This window comes from Watersipora subatra, chromosome 1 (genome assembly GCF_963576615.1).
Source record: "Watersipora subatra chromosome 1, tzWatSuba1.1, whole genome shotgun sequence".
In the NCBI taxonomy this organism is placed as follows: domain Eukaryota; kingdom Metazoa; phylum Bryozoa; class Gymnolaemata; order Cheilostomatida; family Watersiporidae; genus Watersipora; species Watersipora subatra.
Window position 1 is genome coordinate 14,242,423 of NC_088708.1, and position 21,432 is coordinate 14,263,854.

At 35.4% G+C, this 21,432-nt stretch overlaps 1 protein-coding gene across 1 annotated transcript; it reads right to left on the bottom strand.

The window, feature by feature from the left end:
• Positions 1-62: 62 nt before the first annotated feature.
• On the bottom strand, positions 63-20,849 carry LOC137404817 (zinc finger CCHC domain-containing protein 8-like). Its single transcript, XM_068091050.1, has 8 exons — positions 20,517-20,849; positions 15,024-15,525; positions 14,729-14,915; positions 11,339-11,509; positions 5,984-6,181; positions 5,510-5,580; positions 4,684-4,950; positions 63-809 (listed from the first exon to the last, which is right to left on the bottom strand). Exons 2-8 carry the CDS (start codon positions 15,516-15,518, stop codon positions 348-350), a joined length of 1,851 nt encoding a protein of 616 aa, XP_067947151.1. The 5' UTR covers positions 15,519-15,525; positions 20,517-20,849; the 3' UTR covers positions 63-347.
• Between the last annotated feature and the right edge of the window lie 583 nt (positions 20,850-21,432).

A 21,432-nucleotide genomic window follows, 5' to 3' on the forward strand; every position in this document is an offset into this window, starting at 1 on the left:
CAGGCAGCAGAAGAAAAGAAGTTCAAATAAGAGCGTGGAATGAAACTAGTTGGACTGCAAAGTTTTGTTATATTTAATTTATCTAATTAAAAATAAAACTTTCAGCATTATAATTCTTTTGGATCACCTTGTATCTTGTGTCAGAGAACATCTTATCGCTTATGTGAGGGGACGTCTTGTAGCTTGTGTGAGAGGACTTCTTGTGTAGGCGAACATCTTGTCATGCAATGCCTAATAAAAGGACGCTGAAGAAACTATAATACAAGCAATATGCAATAGAATGCATATAGCTTCCGTACTAAATTATGTACAATAGGATGGAATATAAAAGTCAGCAACCAGTTACACTATTTCTTGGAATTTCTCTTAGGACGAATGACAGCCATCTCCTGTTTGACACCTTTGAGGATTCCAGACATCTTTTCATAGACTCCTGTTGAATTCGGTAAATTCTCAAAGAATAAATGTTCCGTGATACCGTCAGAGAACTTTTCATACGCTGGCAGTTTGTCAATGCCGGAGTGCTGCAAGACAGGCGTGCTGACGAGGTAAGACATGGACTGGTAAGACGGCTGCGAAATATTCTGCGTTTCTTCATTTTCTTCATCTTCCAGTTCTAGAAGCGGAGGCTTGGTCATAGCATCATATGATGCACTTGTACCAGCTTGGACAGGTGTGCTTGATGACATCTCACTCAACTCAGCGAGCAACTTCTGTTTGTGCTCCTCAAGGGCTGTCAGTGTTGCATTTATATTGGTGACACTTACACCATCATCCCCTCCCGCTGGCAGCTCATCGATGACTTGGAACTGTATGGAAGCAATATATGGAAACATTATTATTTATATACTTGCTAAGATGCTATGTCTGGTGCTTCAATAATTGCAAATCAGAAAATCACTAAATGTACTACACAGGGTAGATGTCAGTTCACTAGCTTGAAGATACATGATTAAAAAAGGTTTTACTTTGAAAAGCCAACAATGCAACGAAAAAACGAAATAGCAACTAAAACTTTCATTATATGCTGAAAATTTAAGAAATCTGGAGTAGTGCTCTCATAAATAATAATTTAGCCTTCAGTCTGAAAGGCAACCTGAGTTTAACTGTTGATTAGCGGGTTACTGTTTAAATAATAACGGCGGTTATTTCAATATTGGCAATTAACACTTTGATAAACAGATGAAATCAAATCTCATCAAATACTTATTAATGCTGTCAATGATTAACAACTAGCAAAAGAATTGAAGATGAAGCCTACCTAGGCTATGAAAATTGTACCAAAATCGGTGATGAGCAAAATAGTTTATATCTTCATTTTTGTCAAAGCGTAACAGACCAACTGATTTGCTAGTGATGCTGCAAACTCACTAAAACTGTAGATTCATACTGTTCGGATGAAATGTACACCGTTACAGAGCAGCACTGATGTTTTTAATTAAATAAAACGAGGTGAACTCAGCAGCAGGTCAACTCAACAGCAAGTCAACTCAACAGCAAGTCAACTCAACAGCAAGCCAACTCAACAGCAATTCAACTCAACAGCAAGTCGACTCACCAGCAATTCAACTCAACAGCAAGCCAACTCAACAGCAATTCAACTCAACAGCAAGTCAACTCACCAGCAATTCAACTCAACAGCAAATCAACTCAACAAGTCAACTCAGCAGCATGTCAACTCAACAGCAGGTAAACACAACAGCAGGTAAACTTAACAGCAGGTGAACTCAACAGCAAGTCAACTCAACAGCAGGTGAAATCAACAGCAGGTGAACTCCACAGCAGATCAAGTCAACTCAACAGCAGGTCAACTCAACAGCATGTCAACTCAACAGCAGGTCAACAAGACCAGGCCTGTGCAGTTTATTTATTTTTTGATTGGCCAGCCGAAAACAAAAATTAGAACAAAAATTTGTGAGCTTCATCAAGATTTCAGAAACCATGTTTAGTACCATTTTTATATGCTGGCATTGGCCCGAATTTCAATTTCTTGTCATTAATGCCCATCATGTCAGGTGGAATTGTCAGGTTGTCAGGAAAATGTAAAATGGTGATACTCAATTGGTTTCATCCACGGATGTTGGTAAAGGATAAATATGGCAAAAATTCTCTCCATTAAGGAAAGATAATGAGGTTTGCGAAGAAAGAGTTAACTGCAATCTGTGCCGCTCTAGCGACAAAATATACGAATATAGGTATTTCATAAAAAATTTTAAACTAATCAATGAATCATACGATGGTAAGTTGTTGTTGTATGATGAGGACATTTTGTTGATGTAAACGCGAATAGCCTTGTGGTAATGTGAACATTGCTACAACAGACGATCACCCAAGTATTGTGTGATTAACACTGACATACAGCGAGATAGTGAGAATCAGACTTCTAGAAACTTGGCTAATTCAGTCGAACTTGAGTTAAAGAGTTAACGATGGTAGCAATATGGATCTCGTAGAAATGTAGCCATCAAGGAACCCTGTTCGTAATCAGGTATTTAATTTGGTTGAGCGCTATAAGGCTTCAATAATGGACAAGGGAGGGTCACCGGATATTCAGTCAGATGGAGTTGTCAGGCAGCTTTATATAAACGTGCCTGTTTTTCTATTGTTGATTATTAGCTAAAGCATGCATTGCTCCCTTTTAGCCACTTTCATGAGTCTCACTGGCACATGCATTATTATTAATAGAAGATGCAGTTTCTAGATAGTACAGATGCAATCACTTGCCATGGCTATATGTAACAGATTCAACAGCCAATACGAAGACTGATTTCAGAAATGGCAAAAAAGTAAGCATGCGTGTGTTGTCGTCTTCACACCATTGTAAAAAAATTTGTGTAGAAATTCTCGAAACTTATGCTGAATTGGGCATCATGCATCAGAAAATGATGCAGGTTCGTTGTGCCATTCATCAATCTGTTGGCCTAAGGTCCCAATCCTAAAAAGCTGCCAAACAGACTCACCTACCATATTTTGGATAGGCCTGAGTGCACTTTTTAGGCATTTTTTTACTTTGCTTGATAAAATAACTAAAATTTTTGTAATCATGATGTTGAGCCTCCTATGGACCAGCGAAAAATGTAGAATGCCACAACTTCTTCCAGCTCTCTCGATTTTGCATTAAATGCGTTTACATCAGCATTTGGAAAAAGCTGATGTAGCAACCTTGCGCTCGTCTTGCAAAAATCAAAAAGGAAACAACGATTGCAGGTATGAACCAAAGATGAGTACCAGAAGTAAACGATGGTCACTTTTTCTCTCTCTCTTTCTCTGACACTTCACCCAAATTTTAAATCCATGGCCATGAATTCAGTACCAATTTTGAATCGATTAAACACATCGAATATCCATGATTCAATCATGCTGAGTTCTGAATCTATATGAATAGAAAGCAGGAACGGTCTTGCACAAGAACAAAAAAGATGCCTAACCAACTACCAAAAGTTCTTATGCTCAAGCCGCATGGCTTGTTGTTGGGTGCAGCCTCTGGTTCAAGGTCATAGACCGCGGCTTTCTTTTAAGAGGCCATTCTTTTAAAACTTACGAGGGGCTCAGGGCGGCTTCGCAATAAATGTGGTCTCTGCTCAGCTCCCCCGCTATAACCATAGTATCGTATTCATGGTACACTTTTATGTACGGGGGTTTTGGCGACCTACTCGTTTATTTTCAAGGTCATGTTTATGGAATACTCTAGACTAAAGAAGAATTTATCGCTCTAAGTCGAGATGAATTCATGACACACGAGTGAGGGACAAGTGGTTGGGAGCGTGTTAATACCTGCTGACATCGAAGATGAAACTATGGACCAAACTGAGTGCAAAACAGTTTTTCTTATTCAAAGAGGAAGGGGTATAGCGAAATCCGTCTCAACACTCTCGCTCCTGAAGGGGTCAAGGACGGCAAAACCTCAATCGTTCGCAGCGATCTGTGGGCATATGCGGCTTGTTGGTAAGGACGGCTAGATACCACAGACGGCTTGTTGGAGGATTATTTTTTCCTTCGTGAGTCGCCCGTTTGTGACCACAAACCGCGCGGCTTGAGCATGAGGACATACGGTATTGGGGAAGTGCCAACATACAGCTGATCTATTTATGGGTGCTATGGGAAATGCCAACGAGTCAGATGAAATCATGAACGATTCTGTCCTTGACGAATACGAAAAGTTTTAGAAGACACAAACTACCTGCCAATATGAATATTATTGACGGCCTTGTCGTTGTGATCGAATATTTAAAGAACAGCTGATATTTGTATTTAATTTTAGTAAATTTGATTCACATCTAACTACTTCTTAACTTTGAGTATTTTTACTACCGATCTTGTAATCTTCATCTATCCAATCTTGTAATCTGCCAGCATAAGCCATGCAGGTTTTAGACAGATTTTCTTTTCACCAGAAGAGGTCGTGCAAATTGCAAATTTAGCTGGCTGTTGACAACTCGGGTCAACCCAACGGTGGAATATACAACAAAATGATATTAGTTAAAAGCTAAAAGGTGTTTGTACCTGATACATTGGAGTAGCCTGAGCTAACTCATGAAGGAAATGATGAAGGTAAAAATCAAACAAGAATGGTTATCGATTAGTAAATACGCAAATGGCACCTTTCACAAGCTTCAATAATGCCCTACATATAGCTACAAACCATTCTAGCCTTAAATCGGTGAGTGTATTTTCTAGAGTTACCTCACGAATGTCATCATCCGAGGCTTCATCGACATCAATGGTTGGCTTAGATGGAATCTCTATGATACCATCATCCTCCCCGTCTGACAAATCCATGTCTACATGGTTAGACTTTCTGCGTTTAGGGTCGTGCGAAGTCGAGTCATAACGAGTTCTCTTTAGTGATTTGTCATCATTTTCGTCATGAATAACGTTGATATTAGAGGACATGTGCTCAAGGTTATGCTCAGACCTCATAGAGGGATAGTCTCGGCGCGAGACAGCATTCTGTAAAGCACGAAAACCTCAGCATAAATTGGAGAATGTTTGCATTTGTTAATTTGTGAAACTTGCAGTTGCGATCTACATGAGTGAATCCCTACCACTATTAGAAACAGATAAACTCCACATTCGAAATGTCAAAAAAGTTATATGATCACATACATGCCTTTATCTATGTGATCGCATGCATGCCTTTATTTATGTGATCTGTGAAACACTAAAATTGAAACTATTTTCATGTATTAAAAACAGAACTTTGGCCAATTCTGTCAAATCCCAAATACTAACTTAGCGACAGCAAAACATACAAAGTTGCTCTCAAGTGAAAGGCAATATTTGGGAGCATATTATGCAACCAAAGCTTTGACCAGTTGCTTCACCTCACCCACCTAACCTCCCACCTCACATACCAACCTAACCTCCCACCTCACATACCAACCTAATCTGTCACCTCACCCACCTCATTGAATGACAAGTTAAAATGCATGCTTGTTCATAGCTAGTATTGCTAGACAGTTCAACGAGAACACAGCAACATAACCAGCCATATTAGGGGATTACTTACATCAATTACTCCCTCAGGACAGACTGCATTGAATCCTGGGTAGGTTATCAAGTCGTCTGAATTGTATTTTACTAAAACAGATCATGCAATAACTGCATCATTAGGATTGAATAATCAGTGAAGTCATATATTGATGGATGGACTAATGAAGTAAGTCATATATTGATGGATTAACTAATGAGGTAAGTCATGTATTGATGGATTAACTAATGAGGTAAGTCATATATTGATGGATTAACTAATGAGGTAAGTCATGTATTGATGGATGGACTAATGAGGTAAGTCATATATTGATGGATTGACTAATGAGGTAAGTCATATATTGATGAATTAACTAATGAGGTAAGCCATATATTGATGGATAGACTAATAAGGTAAGGAATATAAGGGAATAGGCAAAATATTCTTGTTTTATATAAAGTTGCAAACATAAACAACAATAGAATGAGAATTGTTGTTACTGTTTGGACTCACAGTTCTCCTCATCCCTGATCCTATGGGCAGGTACTTCCCCGTCTTCCATTATGTCTCCATCTAAATCAACCTCTTTGCCAATCTTATCAAACATGGCCAATCCCGAGTTGGTAGCCTCAGCATAAAGCAGCCAGCCGGGTGGGTAACCCAGCTGCCTCATGCGGTAAATGTGCTGAGGCAAATCATTATCAGCTAAGCCTAAAAAAAGAATTACACCATCATCAGGTCAAGGACAAATTGCAACAAACTCTCCTTATATAGCCTTCGTACTTGCAAACATGACTAAAATAGATTTCTTTGAATTATAATAAAAGTAACGGTGTTATTACAAACAAATCTATTGTATTTACAAATAAGGAATGGCAACGCTACTGACACAAAACTGCCTTGGATAAAAGTTGGTAGGATCTGCTAGCCTGGGTTTGTCATGTTATAGCCATAAATGAGGAAACGCTTAAAGCGAAGCGTTACAATGACAATAACAATTATTAATATAATACAATGTAATATGCACAAGTGTAACAAAACAGTATTCTTAACGCTGTCATACGCTGCTCCCCAGTGATAATACAGTATTCTTAACGCTGTCATACGCTGCTCCCCAGTAATAATACACAGGCAAAAAGATGAATGTAAAACTAAACCTGACTGACTTTGGTAAACAAATATCGAAAAAAACTTAATCTTTTCTCACAAATATAAAAATGTGTAACATAAGTTGAATTGAACAAATGACAATTACAGAATTCATTTTTTTTTGCACCAAATAGCACAATTTATTTTTGACAGCAGCAGAGTTAATGTATATTATGACAACTGTTAAGGGGCTGACAACTTTACTTTAATCACAAGTAGTTATAACCGCTCATCACGCCTGCTTCTCAACACGAACAACAAACACTGTCTTGTCGGTATAGTTTATGTAGTTTGGTCCTATTCGATTAACCAAAAATTTCAATGCTCCGGGCAGTGCAATATTACGGTGTCATTTCCTGTTGCTCGGGCTTTAAAGAACTTTGTTTAAAACAGCCAAATCTTATCACGAAGCTAGTTATGTATGAGTGATCATTTTAAATAATTCTTCAGTGTGTATTGCTAAGGAATTCAAGCCCTGTTCCAGTCAAGTTCCGGTCATGGCATATCAATATGAATATCAAACCACTTCTGCTAAAGATGAGAGGGAGCAAAGTTTAATATTAGTTCAAGTTCCTTTTTTATCAAACCTTTTTTAATAATAGGAAACAGAACAAGCAATTTCACATTTGTAGCTGCACTCTATATATTTTTGCTATATACACAAACTAGTTGAATGTCTGGCGTTGTCCGGGAAATAAAAGTCTTTGCACCGAAAATTTATTTTTATTCAACATATAACAACAATTACTATTCTAACTTTAAAACTACATATCATGAGAAGTGTTTTGTGCAGTTTAAATAAATTGGGAGAAAAAATATAACAAATGTAAAGATTTTCAAACTTTGTCAAATAACTGTAACAATCAAACTTCATATCACAAGGTAAATGTTTTGTGTAGGTCAAATAAATTAATTAACGAAATAAAACGACTATAAAAGTGTTTAAATGTAAATGTCAAATAACTAACAAGTAATAGCTAAAGTGAGTCTGTTTTGCTATGATTACAATAAAAGATTATTTAAAATGCTACAGATAATATGGACTGAGAAAACAAAATAAAAATCCTGAACATGTTGAATTAACAATAACAACTTGTGCTTGGAAAAGTGTGTGTATAAAAAAGGTTACTGTTGCAGAAAAAGCTATCCATCAAAACTTTGAATACAACCATACTGGTAGCTCTTGAGTCTAGTGCAAATGTAAAAATGAGATAGCGGACTGTCTTTGTATGACCGAACGGAGAGAATGTAAAGGCTATTCCTACTCGAGATAATACAATCATCCACACGAAAAGCATTGGCCTTGACCGCGATTTAGCAATTGAACCCTACGAAAAACCAGAAATAGAAATTCAAGAAAACACGAAAAAGCATCACGTTTCATAGAGTTAATAGAGTTTCAATTAATACGTCGTTTTGGGTGTGAAAACGGTAAAAAGGTGTATACATTATATAGTAAGAGCTATGAATCGTAAGAGCCTTAGTAGTCCCGTGGTTAGAGATTTGGATTTGCAACTTGCAGTTATCATCTGCGTGAGTTCAAGTCCAGAAAATGCGAAATTTCAATTCTAAAAATTTAATAGCTATAGCTGGACAGACAAACTTCGAGATTTCTGCATGTATATATAAATGAAGTATCGCACTTTCAGCAATTTGGACGTGTATTCATCTCTGCATCCAATTGCGCAAAAAGGAGAAACATCTAAATTGGTTTTGGCCAAACTGCAACCATGATGAAGGCAATACCGTAATACTGTATGAAGTTGTTGAAATTCTCAGGTCACCATCTCCCTTAATAATGTGAAAATGGAGAGACAGAAGCAATCTAACACCAGCCTTCAATTTAAAGCTAATTCCAGAAGGGAGGCTAAATATTCTTATGAAAGTGACCTTGATATAGAACTGAATACAGTTATACACTTCCTCTTGTTACAGCCTTACGTATGATGCTGAAATAAATATAATTATTAGGTTTTGCTGTTATGTATTCTGGAAGGATAGAAAACAGGAGGAAAGTAACACATTGACAGCAACATAGTCTAAAATTATTTTATAAAATTCACCTCGAGTTCAAGTCGAGTTTACAATATCGACCAAATTAAAACTCCTAATTTATCACCTTGTGTACAGCTCGAGTCTATAATATCGACCCAGTTAAAACCAGAGCTGCTTTCAAATGACTTTTTTATGACTCAAATCAAATTATATCCAGCAAACTACAAATCAAATCAAATCCCCTACCCTTGTCAACAGATTCGAAGAAAAGCAAATCAAATCGAATCAGACCAATAACGAATTCAAATCCTGAATTATTTGAGAATGATTTGAAATACTCTTTCAAATTGTTTGCTCGATTATTGCATAGTATGATCAACCTACAGTGTAGCTGTAGCGGCATAGCCTGTACTCCTCCTATCCATAGGACCTGAACCAGGGGGAAAGGGTAGGGGGTTTGCCCCCTGTCCGTTTTGGGTTCTATGGATAGGAATAGTATAGCTGTATCTCTGTACCACTATATGTATTATGTATGCTAAAATCATCACTAGATAAGGTTTTTTTCTTTGTTCTACGAGGTATATTAAAACATCATGGCAAAGCACATCATACCATTGGCTGGATACATCAATGAATGAGTGGAGGGTTATGTAACAGTTTATGGTCATGGCTGTGACTGCTTTTATTGAAGCTTTTAAGCAAGAATGTACAAATGTAAAAAAAACAACTTTAGATACTTGTTTAAAGTTACAAAATACAAGATACAAATATAAGATAAAACCTGAAAATGTTGGCAAGTGAAACTCAGTTACTGAGGCTTGAACTTGAAGGAAACGAAACTAAGCATTGAGCCTATAATCAACAGTTACATAATATTAACACATTTACTTAAATACACTTGTTGCATTTTAGAAAAACTAGCTTGCGCAAGTTTTCAGATGTCAAGGAGCTCCTGTGTGGCCTCATGATGAAGCCACTTTTACTAAAAACCCGTTCTATGGGAGCTGATGAAGCTGGTACTGAAAGGACCTTCAGCGCCAGCTTGCTAAGCCTCAGTAACTGTGTCTCACCTTGCCAATAGCTTAGAGTGTTACAAGAAGATCTGCTTTTCGCCATATACTTTTCAATCTCCTGATGTACTGAATCCAGGTTACTTGTACTAGCTAAAGGTACTCTATTCAAAAAATCAGCGAACATATCTTCATTAACACATGTTTGTATTTGCTGAGTGCATGTGACTTCCTCTTTCTGTACATCGTCCTTTTTAATCGAAATCCCGTTTTAAGTATTATACTTCACTTAGTAAGTAAGTGACTGTGTATAAAATATTATTAATTATATTATTATACATATAATATAATTAATTATATAATAATGTATAGATAAATGGTAATGTTAAAACTATGTATGATATATAAATATTACATTTATTATACTTACTTAGATAGAATATTATTGTTATGCTATTTGTTTATAATTTAAAATAATAAATTAAATCAAAATGTTATTTAATATTATTCTAATGAATTTGATATAACAAATAAAATTTTAATTTATTTTATTAATTAAATCCCACCCAATTATAATATAATGCATATTTATATTCATGAACATTGTCATTTTTGTGAATATTGAATGTGTCGGCGGCATGGAATAGTATTGTATAGAATATTATATATTATAATACTATATTCAATCATTCATGCCGTAGGCACGGCACAAGTAATTTTTATTTTGACTAGTGATTGTGAGGTTAGAGTGGGATAGTCACAACCAATTACTAGGAATCAAATAATTGACATCAAAGCATTCAATGCCAGCACCACAACTACAAACATGCCTTTTCCACAACTTATCAGAGCTGCTCATGTTGATTTCTTTTACACACACGACACGCGGTCCTTTTCTTTTTTCTGTAGAGGGACACACACACGCGGTTGCTTAGCCCCGGAACCAATGGTGCCCATTTCTTGCCAATGTTTGGGCTAACTTCGCAAATGTCGTAAAAATGTTTTGATCGGTTACAAAAGACAAGGCTATCAATAGCGATGTGATTTGAATTATTTTTCAAATCAAGTCTTCAAATCAGCCCGAAACTTCAAATCAAGTCAAGTTACTTCCAAAACTTTTCAAATCGAATCAAATCATCATTTGTATCAAATCAGTACAAAATGATTTGCTTCAAATCACCATGATTTGAGAGCAGCTCTGGTTAAAACCCCTGATTTATCATCTTGAGGTCAACTCGAGTCTATAATATTGACCCAGTTAAAACCCCTGATTTATCACCTTGAGTTCAACTTGAGCCTATAATATCGACCCAGTTAAAAACCCCTGATTTATCACCTTGAGTTCAACTCGAGTCTATAATATCAACCCAGTTAAAACCCCTCATTTATCTTCAGAAATCAAAATGAAGTAGCTAGTGAGCAATAGCAATAGAACTAAAATCATATTGATATTTTGTACTGTTTTAACTCTGCCGTCATAACATGCAAAAAATAATTTAGTTTCCAAGTGAAGCTGAAAGTTTTCATATTTTTTTGCAAGGTAGATTAAACTACGGCAAACTTATTTGTTTGATTTAGTTATTAATATAAGCATAAGTTATCGTCACTAGGTAAGCTCATAAAATTTATAATAATACGGTAACATTGAAGATAACCGTTTTAATTCAAGACAAAGAGTTGACCATTCAGAGGTTCTGTGATATTGCCTACTAACCGAGTGACGTCCTTAAAGCTGATGTTAACTCGCCAGGCCTGAACTTCTTATTCTTCTCCTCTTTATGGTAGCGACCATACTGCAGACCTGTAGCCCGGAACTTTGCTCGATTTTTATTAAATGTCCGTTTGTCAAACGGCTTTGGGCATTGTTTCATTTCATGACCATCACCTGAAACGTGTTCAACCAGTGCATAACTCTTCTCTCAACTGTTATTACAGTCTGTGTTTGCTTCTGTCGATATATATATATATATATATATCTATATATCACTTGATATATATATAAAACATATATTTTAATATATATATTATAATATATATTATAATATAATAGATAATATAATATATATTATAGTATACGATACATTATGAAATATACATTTATAATATATATAAAACATAAAAAAAATATATATAACATAATAAATTATATGAGCAATATATTATATTGCTAATATATTATATTAGCATAAAATATATTGTATACCGTAAAACCTCTAATTGAATGCCATGGCACTCTATTTTTCAACCCTTTCTCTATAATAGTGGCGGTCAATTGGAGGCAGCATTCAAATAGAGGCTGGCAGTTTATTTTTCAAATGGCTCGTCAGAAATTTCGGAAGATAAATTTAGCCCTACTACGGTCAAAGCGAATGTCGCCTATATTCTGCTCTCTTTTTCGGTGGAGCGACATTAAACTTTCTGGATGCAATAAATCTACTAACTTACCTCCAACTTGTCAAATATCTCTTAATAAATGTGCATCGAAAAACCAAAAAATATCTCTACCAGTTGATATCTATTGCTTGCAATTGACCGGTGATGATATTATGGCCTATGTCCTTCTTTGCAATTTGTTGGAACTTTCAATTTTTATTTCATTCTAAATTCGAAGACATTTTCATTTTATACCTATATTTAACATTGTTGAATAAAGGCTCATTGCAGTCACCGATATGTTTGCTACAGTTTACAGCCAAAACTAGCATTTTATGTGCAATAGAAGTGGAGTTATGAACATCGATTCATTGTAAGCGATATTAAGATAGTCGCAGGATGCTATTAAATAACACGCTATAAATCTGCATACATATTTATAAGAGTATTTATACGTCTGCAATATAACAATCTATCAAATGATAAAAATATATATTCATGAACAAGTGACATAAACGAATCATACTTTATATTACATGCGGAAACAGAATTAACGTTTTAAAACAAAAATATTTCCACCATTTGCTCGAATAGCTGCCTTCTGATTGTTGCTTTCGATGGAAAGAACATTTTCTAGTGGTCCAATCCATTCCACAATATCTTCTGGCCTCAACTCTTCTTCTGCACTGTTGAACTAGTCGATATTAGCGTCCAAACAATTTTCGGCAGAGCAAAACTTGTATGCGCCGCATTTAGCTCAATAAAAATATGTTCGGTATACGTAACCTTCGATCCAAAACTTGTGAACTGGTTTTTATATGCAAGTCCTTCGAAGTATTAGGACCCGTTAAACAAGGAACTGCTATTAGTCTGAGACAGTTAATAATTATTTCTATGGCATTTCTTTCAAAGTTCCATCTACCATCGTAAATTTAAACCGTTTTTCCTATATGTACATGTACTTCAATGTATCAGGACCGCGTCGAACAAGGAACTAGTATTAGCCTGAGACAGTAATTATTTCTTTAGCGCTGCTCTGAAAGTTCATCTACCATCGTAAATTTAAGCCGTTTTCAATATATGTAGGCTACTTCGAAGTAGAAAGACCGCGTTAAACAGAGAGCTACTACTAGCCTGAGACTGTTATTGCTATAGTGTTGTTTTCAAAGTTCTAACGACAAAACGAAAATCTTTTGAATTGGACAACGAGAGAATTAATTGATATTGATACAAATGATTCATTATTTTGTGGACGCTTTTCTACTGGTCAGTTGGTATTATGGGCTCGTAAAGATTAAACCATAACTGTCACGAACAACTTTTATCGTATTCACTAGGTAAATCAGACACGCTGATTCCGATTTTGTACTCAAAATAAAGATTAGTCCACTAACTTTCAGAGTAATGAAGGCTTTTTTACAGCGTTTTAATATCGGTCTCGAAAACAACACGATCGGCATAACAAGCTCCGCCCATAAATACGTGACGTAACCTAGCTTTTTAGGAACAGAAGTTACGTAGGGATGTTTATACCGATTTAGAATAATATAGATGGATGTTTTAAAATCCATTAATATCTAAATTCAGCGTTAAAAATAATATCAGTCTTTTCTGAAAGGTAGATAAGCTATTTAGCATTGCATATTTAAAAAAGCGTGATAACAACGCTAGCTTGTGATAAAACCGCGCTTTTTGAGCTCATTTTTCTCGGCGTTCAGCCTATTTAAACGTCATGTAACAAGCTACGAGCAATTTTAAATAGTTTATATACCTTTCATAAAAAATTGAACTTATTTTACAGGCCGGATTTAGAAAATATTGGGTTTTAAGACACCCATCTCTATTATTCTAAATCGGACTAAACATTCCTAACTTCCGTTCCTGAAAAAGCTAGGTTTCGTCACATATTTATGGGCGGAGCTTGTAATGCCGATTGTGTTGTTTTCGAAACGGATATTGAAACGCTTTAAAAAAGCCTAAATGACTTTGAAGGTTAGTGGACTAATCTTTATTTTGAGCACAAAATCGGAATCAGCGTGTCTGATTTACCTAGTAAATACGATAAAAGTTGTTCGTGACAGTTATGGTTTAAGTAATGTCAGTGGCGGTCAAATGGAGGTGGCATTCAAATATAGGTGGTGTTCAATTAGAGGCTTTACGGTATATTACTTTATTGGTAATAGTTTAATATAGTACTTTATTGGCAATAAGTTAATATATACATACATATAATATATTATATATAGCATAATATACTATATTACTACTAGCATGTATATCATAATACCAATATATTATATTAGCATACAACATATTATATATATAATACTTAAATGGCAATAAGTTCATTCCAAACAGAATTGTTTTTCAAATTATACCATGCAAGAATCATAAAACAAAACAAAGGGCAACAGTTAGCCAATAAAATCAAATAAATGTTTTGACATATACGGTAGCATTTATAGTACCTTTCTCTGCTAAGAGAACAGATATTAAGTGGAGAATTGTTAAAGCAGCTAGCAACGATACTTTCAAAATAATTGCCAGAGGTTGTATGCAATTTGTTCATACCATGCAAGTTGGAATCAGTTGAAACCTGTAACTGTCATGTAAAAAATGAGAACGCAAACCCTGATAAATCTTGAAACCTTTAATTGACATAAAATAAATATTCATAGGCGGAGTAAGAGGATGTAAAGATTTAGAAATATGCCAGAAAATGTTCACCTACCTCCACAGTTGAAACATTTTTTTGATGTTTTGATTGGTCGTTCCTCCAGGATCTTGGCATCCTCAGGAGGAGGATATGTTTCCGGGAAGTCCTGTGTGTAGTCAGGTATGCTGATGCCGGCTGTCTGATTGAGCATGTTAGCTATCATTGGCCAGCCATGCCTGTCTACCATGTATGATCTATAAACCTGAAATCGACCAAGGCTTTAAAAGGCAGACTAATGTAAATTCTAACAACATTTTGTACATAATTGTCAGAATAAATAATAATTGAGAGCAAAATATTGTTTTATTACCGAAACAGTTCCTATAACAGTTGCCTCAGGTACCACACCGCTTTCCAACACCTCGCCATCTGCCGATTTTAAATTAGGTCTCGTCTGAATTTTTGGCAGTGGCTCCTTGTCTTTACTCAGAGCTTCTGTTGTCATGAGTGTATGGAAGAACTCTTCTATATCATGTCTGTACTTCCTACCAATGTCTGTATTCATGAACAGTATCTGCACTGCAGGTGTTTCTTCAACAGACAACTCTTCTGATAGGTCAACAACTTGAATGGGTGCAGCGTTGGTAACGTCTGTGTCTGGTGATTTGCATTCATGGGAACTCTGAGCTCTCTGACTAAGTTCAAGGTTAACAGATTTGACGAGATTGTTCATTCTATCTTCGTCTGAATCAGAGACGGAGTAAACCGGGATAACATTAGCTTCTGTGTAACTCGAGCCACCACCAACCACTTCGGGACTAGATGGAGACTCATGTACTTCACTTTTCTCAGCCACTGAATTCATCTTGCGGCTGTTGAACAAACAGAGAAAAAACTGGAAACATGTAGGAAACAAAATCTTGAAGAACTTGGGTGAGGTTTGCAGACAGAGTAGTAAAAGATAATATTTACTCTACACTTGCTTGCCAGACATGTTTTAAGCAACGCTTGTGAGCTATTTTATCAAAGGTTCGGCGCTGTTTACGTAGTAGGCAAGTCTTAGTAAGCCATCTTTGTCATTTCTTGTTTTTTCTAGCGTTCTCATTTTTCGTGCTTTCTTCAAACAGTGTAATATTTCCAACCACTATGAATCTAAGGCCTTAGCGTATGCCATATTGCCATGTAATTAACTATTTGTTCATTTTACCAAATTGCAAATCTTTTAATATAATTTAATATATATATATATACTACTGAATGCCCGGCATTCAGCTAAACTGATTTTTATTAAATATATACCAACAGTTACCATTGTAACTTTCAAACATCATATCATGAGAAAAATGGTTTGTTCAGGTCAAATACATTAGGAGAAAAAATAAAACAACTGTAGAGGTTTTTAAGCTTTTTCAAACCACTGTAACTTTTAAACTTCATATCATAAAAAAGGGTTTTTTGTGCAGTTAAAATAAATTAAGAGGAAAAATAAAACAACTGTAAAGGTGTTTAAATGTAAAATAATCAGCAAATACTGGCTAAATAAAGCCTATTTTGCTATGATTACAATAAAAAGTGATTTGGCAATGATACAAATAATACCAACTGAGAAAATGAAATAAATAACATGTATTTTTTGCCTTAATAATAACAATTAGTGCTTAGAATTGTGTGTATAAAAGTTACTATGCAGTAACTTTCGTGTATTTAGTGGTATTTAGTGGCTAGGATGGCCAATAAAATGTAACATTACAATGTTACAGCAATGATCGCGTTGAAAACATATTTGATCTTAACAGTAAGTTAAACAAGACTTCAGAGCAGAAAAGCTTCTTTCCTAGCTGCTAGAAATGTAATTAAAATTTACTACAAATAATCTCTTGACTGTTTAAACATACTTGAAAAATTCACTTAAAAGACTAACTAAATAGCTTAATAGTTGATGAAAATGCAATAGATGACTTGGAAAAACCTCACTCTTTCACTCTATACACACAGTCGACCCTCGTTTGTTCTAACTAATACAGACTGGGCCGTGTCTGGACATTGAGAAAGTAAAGAAATATAAAATTGAGTGAAGGACAGTACTGTCCAATAAGCATCCTATACTATCTCGCCCACATATTCTTAGAATACAGTATAGCACAATATGGATATGCAGTATACATGGGAGAGTAAATTATGATTATACATGGAATAGGGTATAGTATAATATTAACCTTTGACAAGTGCAGTGACCTCTACATACGTGTCGCCTATATTTTGCATTTTACGGATAAAGTGACACCAATGTCAATAGGGTAAGGGCATTTTTAGGACAGATTTCCATATATGTTGAAGTATCAGAGAGAGTTGAACAATAGACTACTTTAAGTAAAACATATTAAACTGATACAGTTACTATTTAATTCGATAGTTTTGCTTTCAAGGTTATAAGAAAAAACTGAAAAACTTAGGAGTTAGAAAACGGACTATGCAGAAATTTTAGTAGATATGTTAGTATGCTGCTCCTGAAGAGCATTCTAATAGTTAGTCTAAACATTTTCAAATCTTCAGATCTAGTTTAAGCACCTTACGGACAAATCTAATGACGATGAGTCAATAAGATCTTTGCGACTTTGAATAATGGTGTAAATATGATTAATTTGCCCCGGAGGAGGAAACTTAAAAAATAAATTTGCCCTCAAACGGTTAGCAGCAGTAATGATAACAAAAGAAAATTACAATAAAAAACCTACACAGGTGGGTCGCTCGCATCATCTGTTGCAAGATACACCTATAGATCAACGTTGTCACTTTTCAGACAGACACCGTCTCATCGGACAATCGTACGGACTCTACACATTACCCAGACAAATGAAAGTCAAAAGAAGCAGGTGGTCGACTGATTTTCAGTATTCAAACTGTTTCTTGACGCAAGCGAAAAACTAGCAAAAAAAACAAACAATTGACATGATTATCATGACATGACCCTAGTTATTTAGATCGGTAAAGATATTGTCTAACCCTAAATTACATAAAAAATTTCCCAAACTTGTCAAAGAACGGTTTGACATAATTCTAGGGCTGTTTCAACAGAAATGCTGGCTTTTGAACAATGATGTTAAAACTTTCAAGTCTGGTCGCTTTAGTGCAATCCTCCCCCAGTGGCTGACCATTTTTGAGCTTTTCCATTTATACAATGTGTCTACCGTAATGCTAGTAAAGCTGTGTATGACCACAGCATTGTGGAGCTGAAGATATGAAGTTTCATATCATACTAAACACGAGTTTATGAGTTTATTTTGCTGAATCTAATCTATGTAACTTCAAGGCAAAGGATGCCCTTTCAAACCAAATATACGTAATAATTTTTGTAAACAGATTGTATCTTATCGCATTAAAAACTTTCATTGTCTTTTAATTACTTTTATTTATTTCTGATATAGCAGATTATTACTTTTCGTTGGGCCTATGATAAGGCAAAAAACAGTCCAACACATAATGGGCTGTTTTAAAATCGCTCATTTCTGGTCCATGGTCACCATCATCATCATCTATAGGCATATCACTATCTGAATTGGATCCACCATCAACTCTCCTTTCTGCTTCATTATTGTAATCTAATACAATTGTAATGGTTCTAGCTATCCTTTATAAATGTAAGAATAGCCCATAGCCTGCTTCGGTAATCGGTCGGTTGGAGCAGGGGTGGTTTGGAAGAAGAAGAATATCCCCCCACACCCCAGCCCTTCAATCCCCCAGACCCCACCCTCCTATCCTCCACACTCCACCCCTCCTCTCCCCAACAGAGACACGTGCTGTGAAATATTTGCATGTAGAATGTAAAACATCCTACTTTTCAGCAGTATACTACATAGAAGCAGTTTTAGAACTAGTCTAGTAATCTACTACTATTAGCTAGTAGTCACTTATATATCCAATAATAGTTTGGCCAAAGGAACTAATCATTAAGATGTGAGTGTGACCAAAGATTGGACTAACAAGATGAGTTACAACCATCAGGAATCTATCAATGAGTCAATCTATCTATCTAAATCATTCATGAGTCAAGCCAATTCTTGACAAACTAAATTAAGTGAAACTGCACTGACATCTTTCACTTACTCATGCTACTTGGTTTTCATTTACTGTGCCTAATTCTGAGAGTACTTCCAACTTTACCTTTCTTGTCATCAGAGTCATCTACATCTACTTCATTATCACTGTCATTTACCAACTCATCAATGTTTGCAGCTATTTCTTTATCAATTAAGTGTTTTGATGTGAACAAATTCCAAGCCATAATCTCAAAGATTTTTTTGTACACAATGCTAAAACACAGGGCTGTCAGAATATCGGCAAGATTAGCCGATCAGAAGTCAAGAACTAGTCCCAACAACTAACATGACCCAGGTTGAATTATTTCACTGTGAGCCACTTGGAGAGAACAACTCCAATCAAAATATTTCGATGTCAGTCTTGAAAGTATTAATTGTGTGTAGCAGAACCTTCAAGAAAAGGAGCTATTGGTTTATATTTGACCAAATACTTGTAGAATGGTGGCTATCAACGTCTATCAATGTTTTTACTTACTTTTAATACAATATGAATTAATTTAAAAGTTAGAAGGTTCATTTGACTTCTTATTGTACTGTAGGTCAAAGAACTAAAAAGGAAAGCTACTTTATTAAATATAAACTTTTACTTCAACAAATACATCTAACAGACCTTAACCTACTCTTCATTTCAGGTAGTTTTTATATCGTCCTGTTCAGTTTCACAAAGCCTGTGGTGAAGCAAGAGAGGAAAACTATTAGTTGGCAAACCTTTTGCAACCAGTGTGCGTCTTTCTTCAAGAATTTAAGCTAAAAATCTTATGAATCAGTATTACAAAAATGAGTTACAAAGGTTGCATTGCTATAGGGCGAGTTAAATAACTCAATTATGCTCGTGTTGAATAGAGGTTACGAATATTGATATTACGCGAATTTCACACTAAGTTGTATGCTCTTGGAGTAACTTGTGTTGCTTTTGCTAATGTGTTTATTGGATGTAAGGTGACATAGACAAATAATTCTTCTAAAGCTGTTATAGAGACAGCATGGTATGGTATTGGGAAGAGTTGATTGGCTTATATATCCTCTACAAATATGTTTTCAACTTCTGTTGTGTTACATGTACTTCATTGAAGTTGGCTAATGTTTTTGCCCATAACTGTACAGAAACTCATCAAAAATGCAGAATGCTGATGCAGAAGAGTTCAATAACAATAAATCATCAATCGCGAGGTAGCTATCTCAGCAACAGACAAACAATTCCAGACTTCCAACTCATCTTATTTTCTACAGCCTCTATTTCAGTAACAGTACGGTAATAGGTTTTGTATCTCAATTAGAGCTTAAAATAGCTATGCTACAGTATTTAGTCTCACAGTCCTTCACTTATTTAGAAATTATGAATTAATAAGTCTTTGAAAACTGAAACAACACTAACTTGAGATGACTGCTGTTTATGTTGCCAAAAGTGTTGGTTTATAAACTTGATTAAATAGACATATTAATGTCTCCTGACCAAGAAATCCATCTAGCTGGCCGAGCTGGTTTGTTTTCAAAGCCAAACTATAGAAGGTGCTAAGCATATTTTATGAGAAATAAATAATACAAGCAATCCTTAAAATTAGTATCATAGGCCAACAACGTATTATTCCATTTAGAAAAAAGTTAGAAAAAATATCGCCAGATACCATTGAAACTGGAGTTAGCTTTTCAAAGTAATGTTTTTGAGCTTAATGACTATGTTGGCAAATCCCTGCTCAACAAGGGCACTGACGAAATTCCAAATCGAGTTGAGCTCAGCATAATGCACCAATAGATCCTGAGCTCACCTGGACTGGATTAGATTACTCTCCTCCAACCAATATTTGTTGAAATGGTCTTTCACAAACGCTATAACCCGAGTGTAAGAATATAATGTTTTAGCTTATGGCAAAATGGGTGTGACCAAAAACGCTTACATTAATTATACAATTCAATTACCAATTCCATCAGGAGCATCGTCAGAATGGTAAATTGGGCATTAACTTATTTGCTAATGCAGTAACTTTTCAAAGCAAAAACATTTTTTTATCTATTGATCTTGCTATCTAGCTAAATATACGCCAGTCTCAAAATAATTAACCGCAATAAAGGGTAGCCAGCCAAACATTGACGACGGAATAAAGAACATCTTCGTTTTGGCTCGGACCAGAATACAAATGCTGTGCATGAATTGTCAAAAAAGCACGGAACCAACGAAAATCTCACGCAGAGCTTTATGGAATCGTATAATTTCTGAAGAGATATTCGTGTATTCGCGAGTCGCGCTTGTTATTTTCTAATTGGTTAGACAACTCCAAAATAACCAGCTTTTGCCTGTTAACAGAATAATACGGTAGATGGACCTAATAACACACGTACAAACATGTAATTGGGTTTTAAAAGGGAATAAATCGATTTTTGACACTTGGTTATAGTAAACAAACAGTTAAAAATTTATTTCAAATATATCTACCAACTTTTTAACCCCAATAGCACATCCATTTTGGCAACAAAAATCTACTAATTAACTCATCAAATCGTTCCTACCTTAATATTTTTAGTGCCTCTTCTATTTGTAAAAACCGAATCTTAGTCACCACAGAGATTAATTGTGTTCATATATCAATTATTCCATACTGTCAGCATGCTTACTTGGATTACTTACTCAGTTAGCTTGTTCTATAGATTGGATACTGTCATGGTGATAGAATCATTTTGTATGAG

Bases quoted from the DNA above. Each gene is read 5' to 3' on its own strand.
- LOC137404817 (XM_068091050.1), bottom strand. From the start codon at position 15,518: ATGAATTCAGTGGCTGAGAAAAGTGAAGTACATGAGTCTCCATCTAGT. The intron at 14,916-15,023 runs GTAATAAAACAA...GGTCGATTTCAG, and splicing joins CTGTTATAGGAACTGTTTCG to GTTTATAGATCATACATGGT. The intron at 11,510-14,728 runs GTAGGTGAACAT...AACACGTTTCAG, and splicing joins AAAATGTTTCAACTGTGGAG to GTGATGGTCATGAAATGAAA.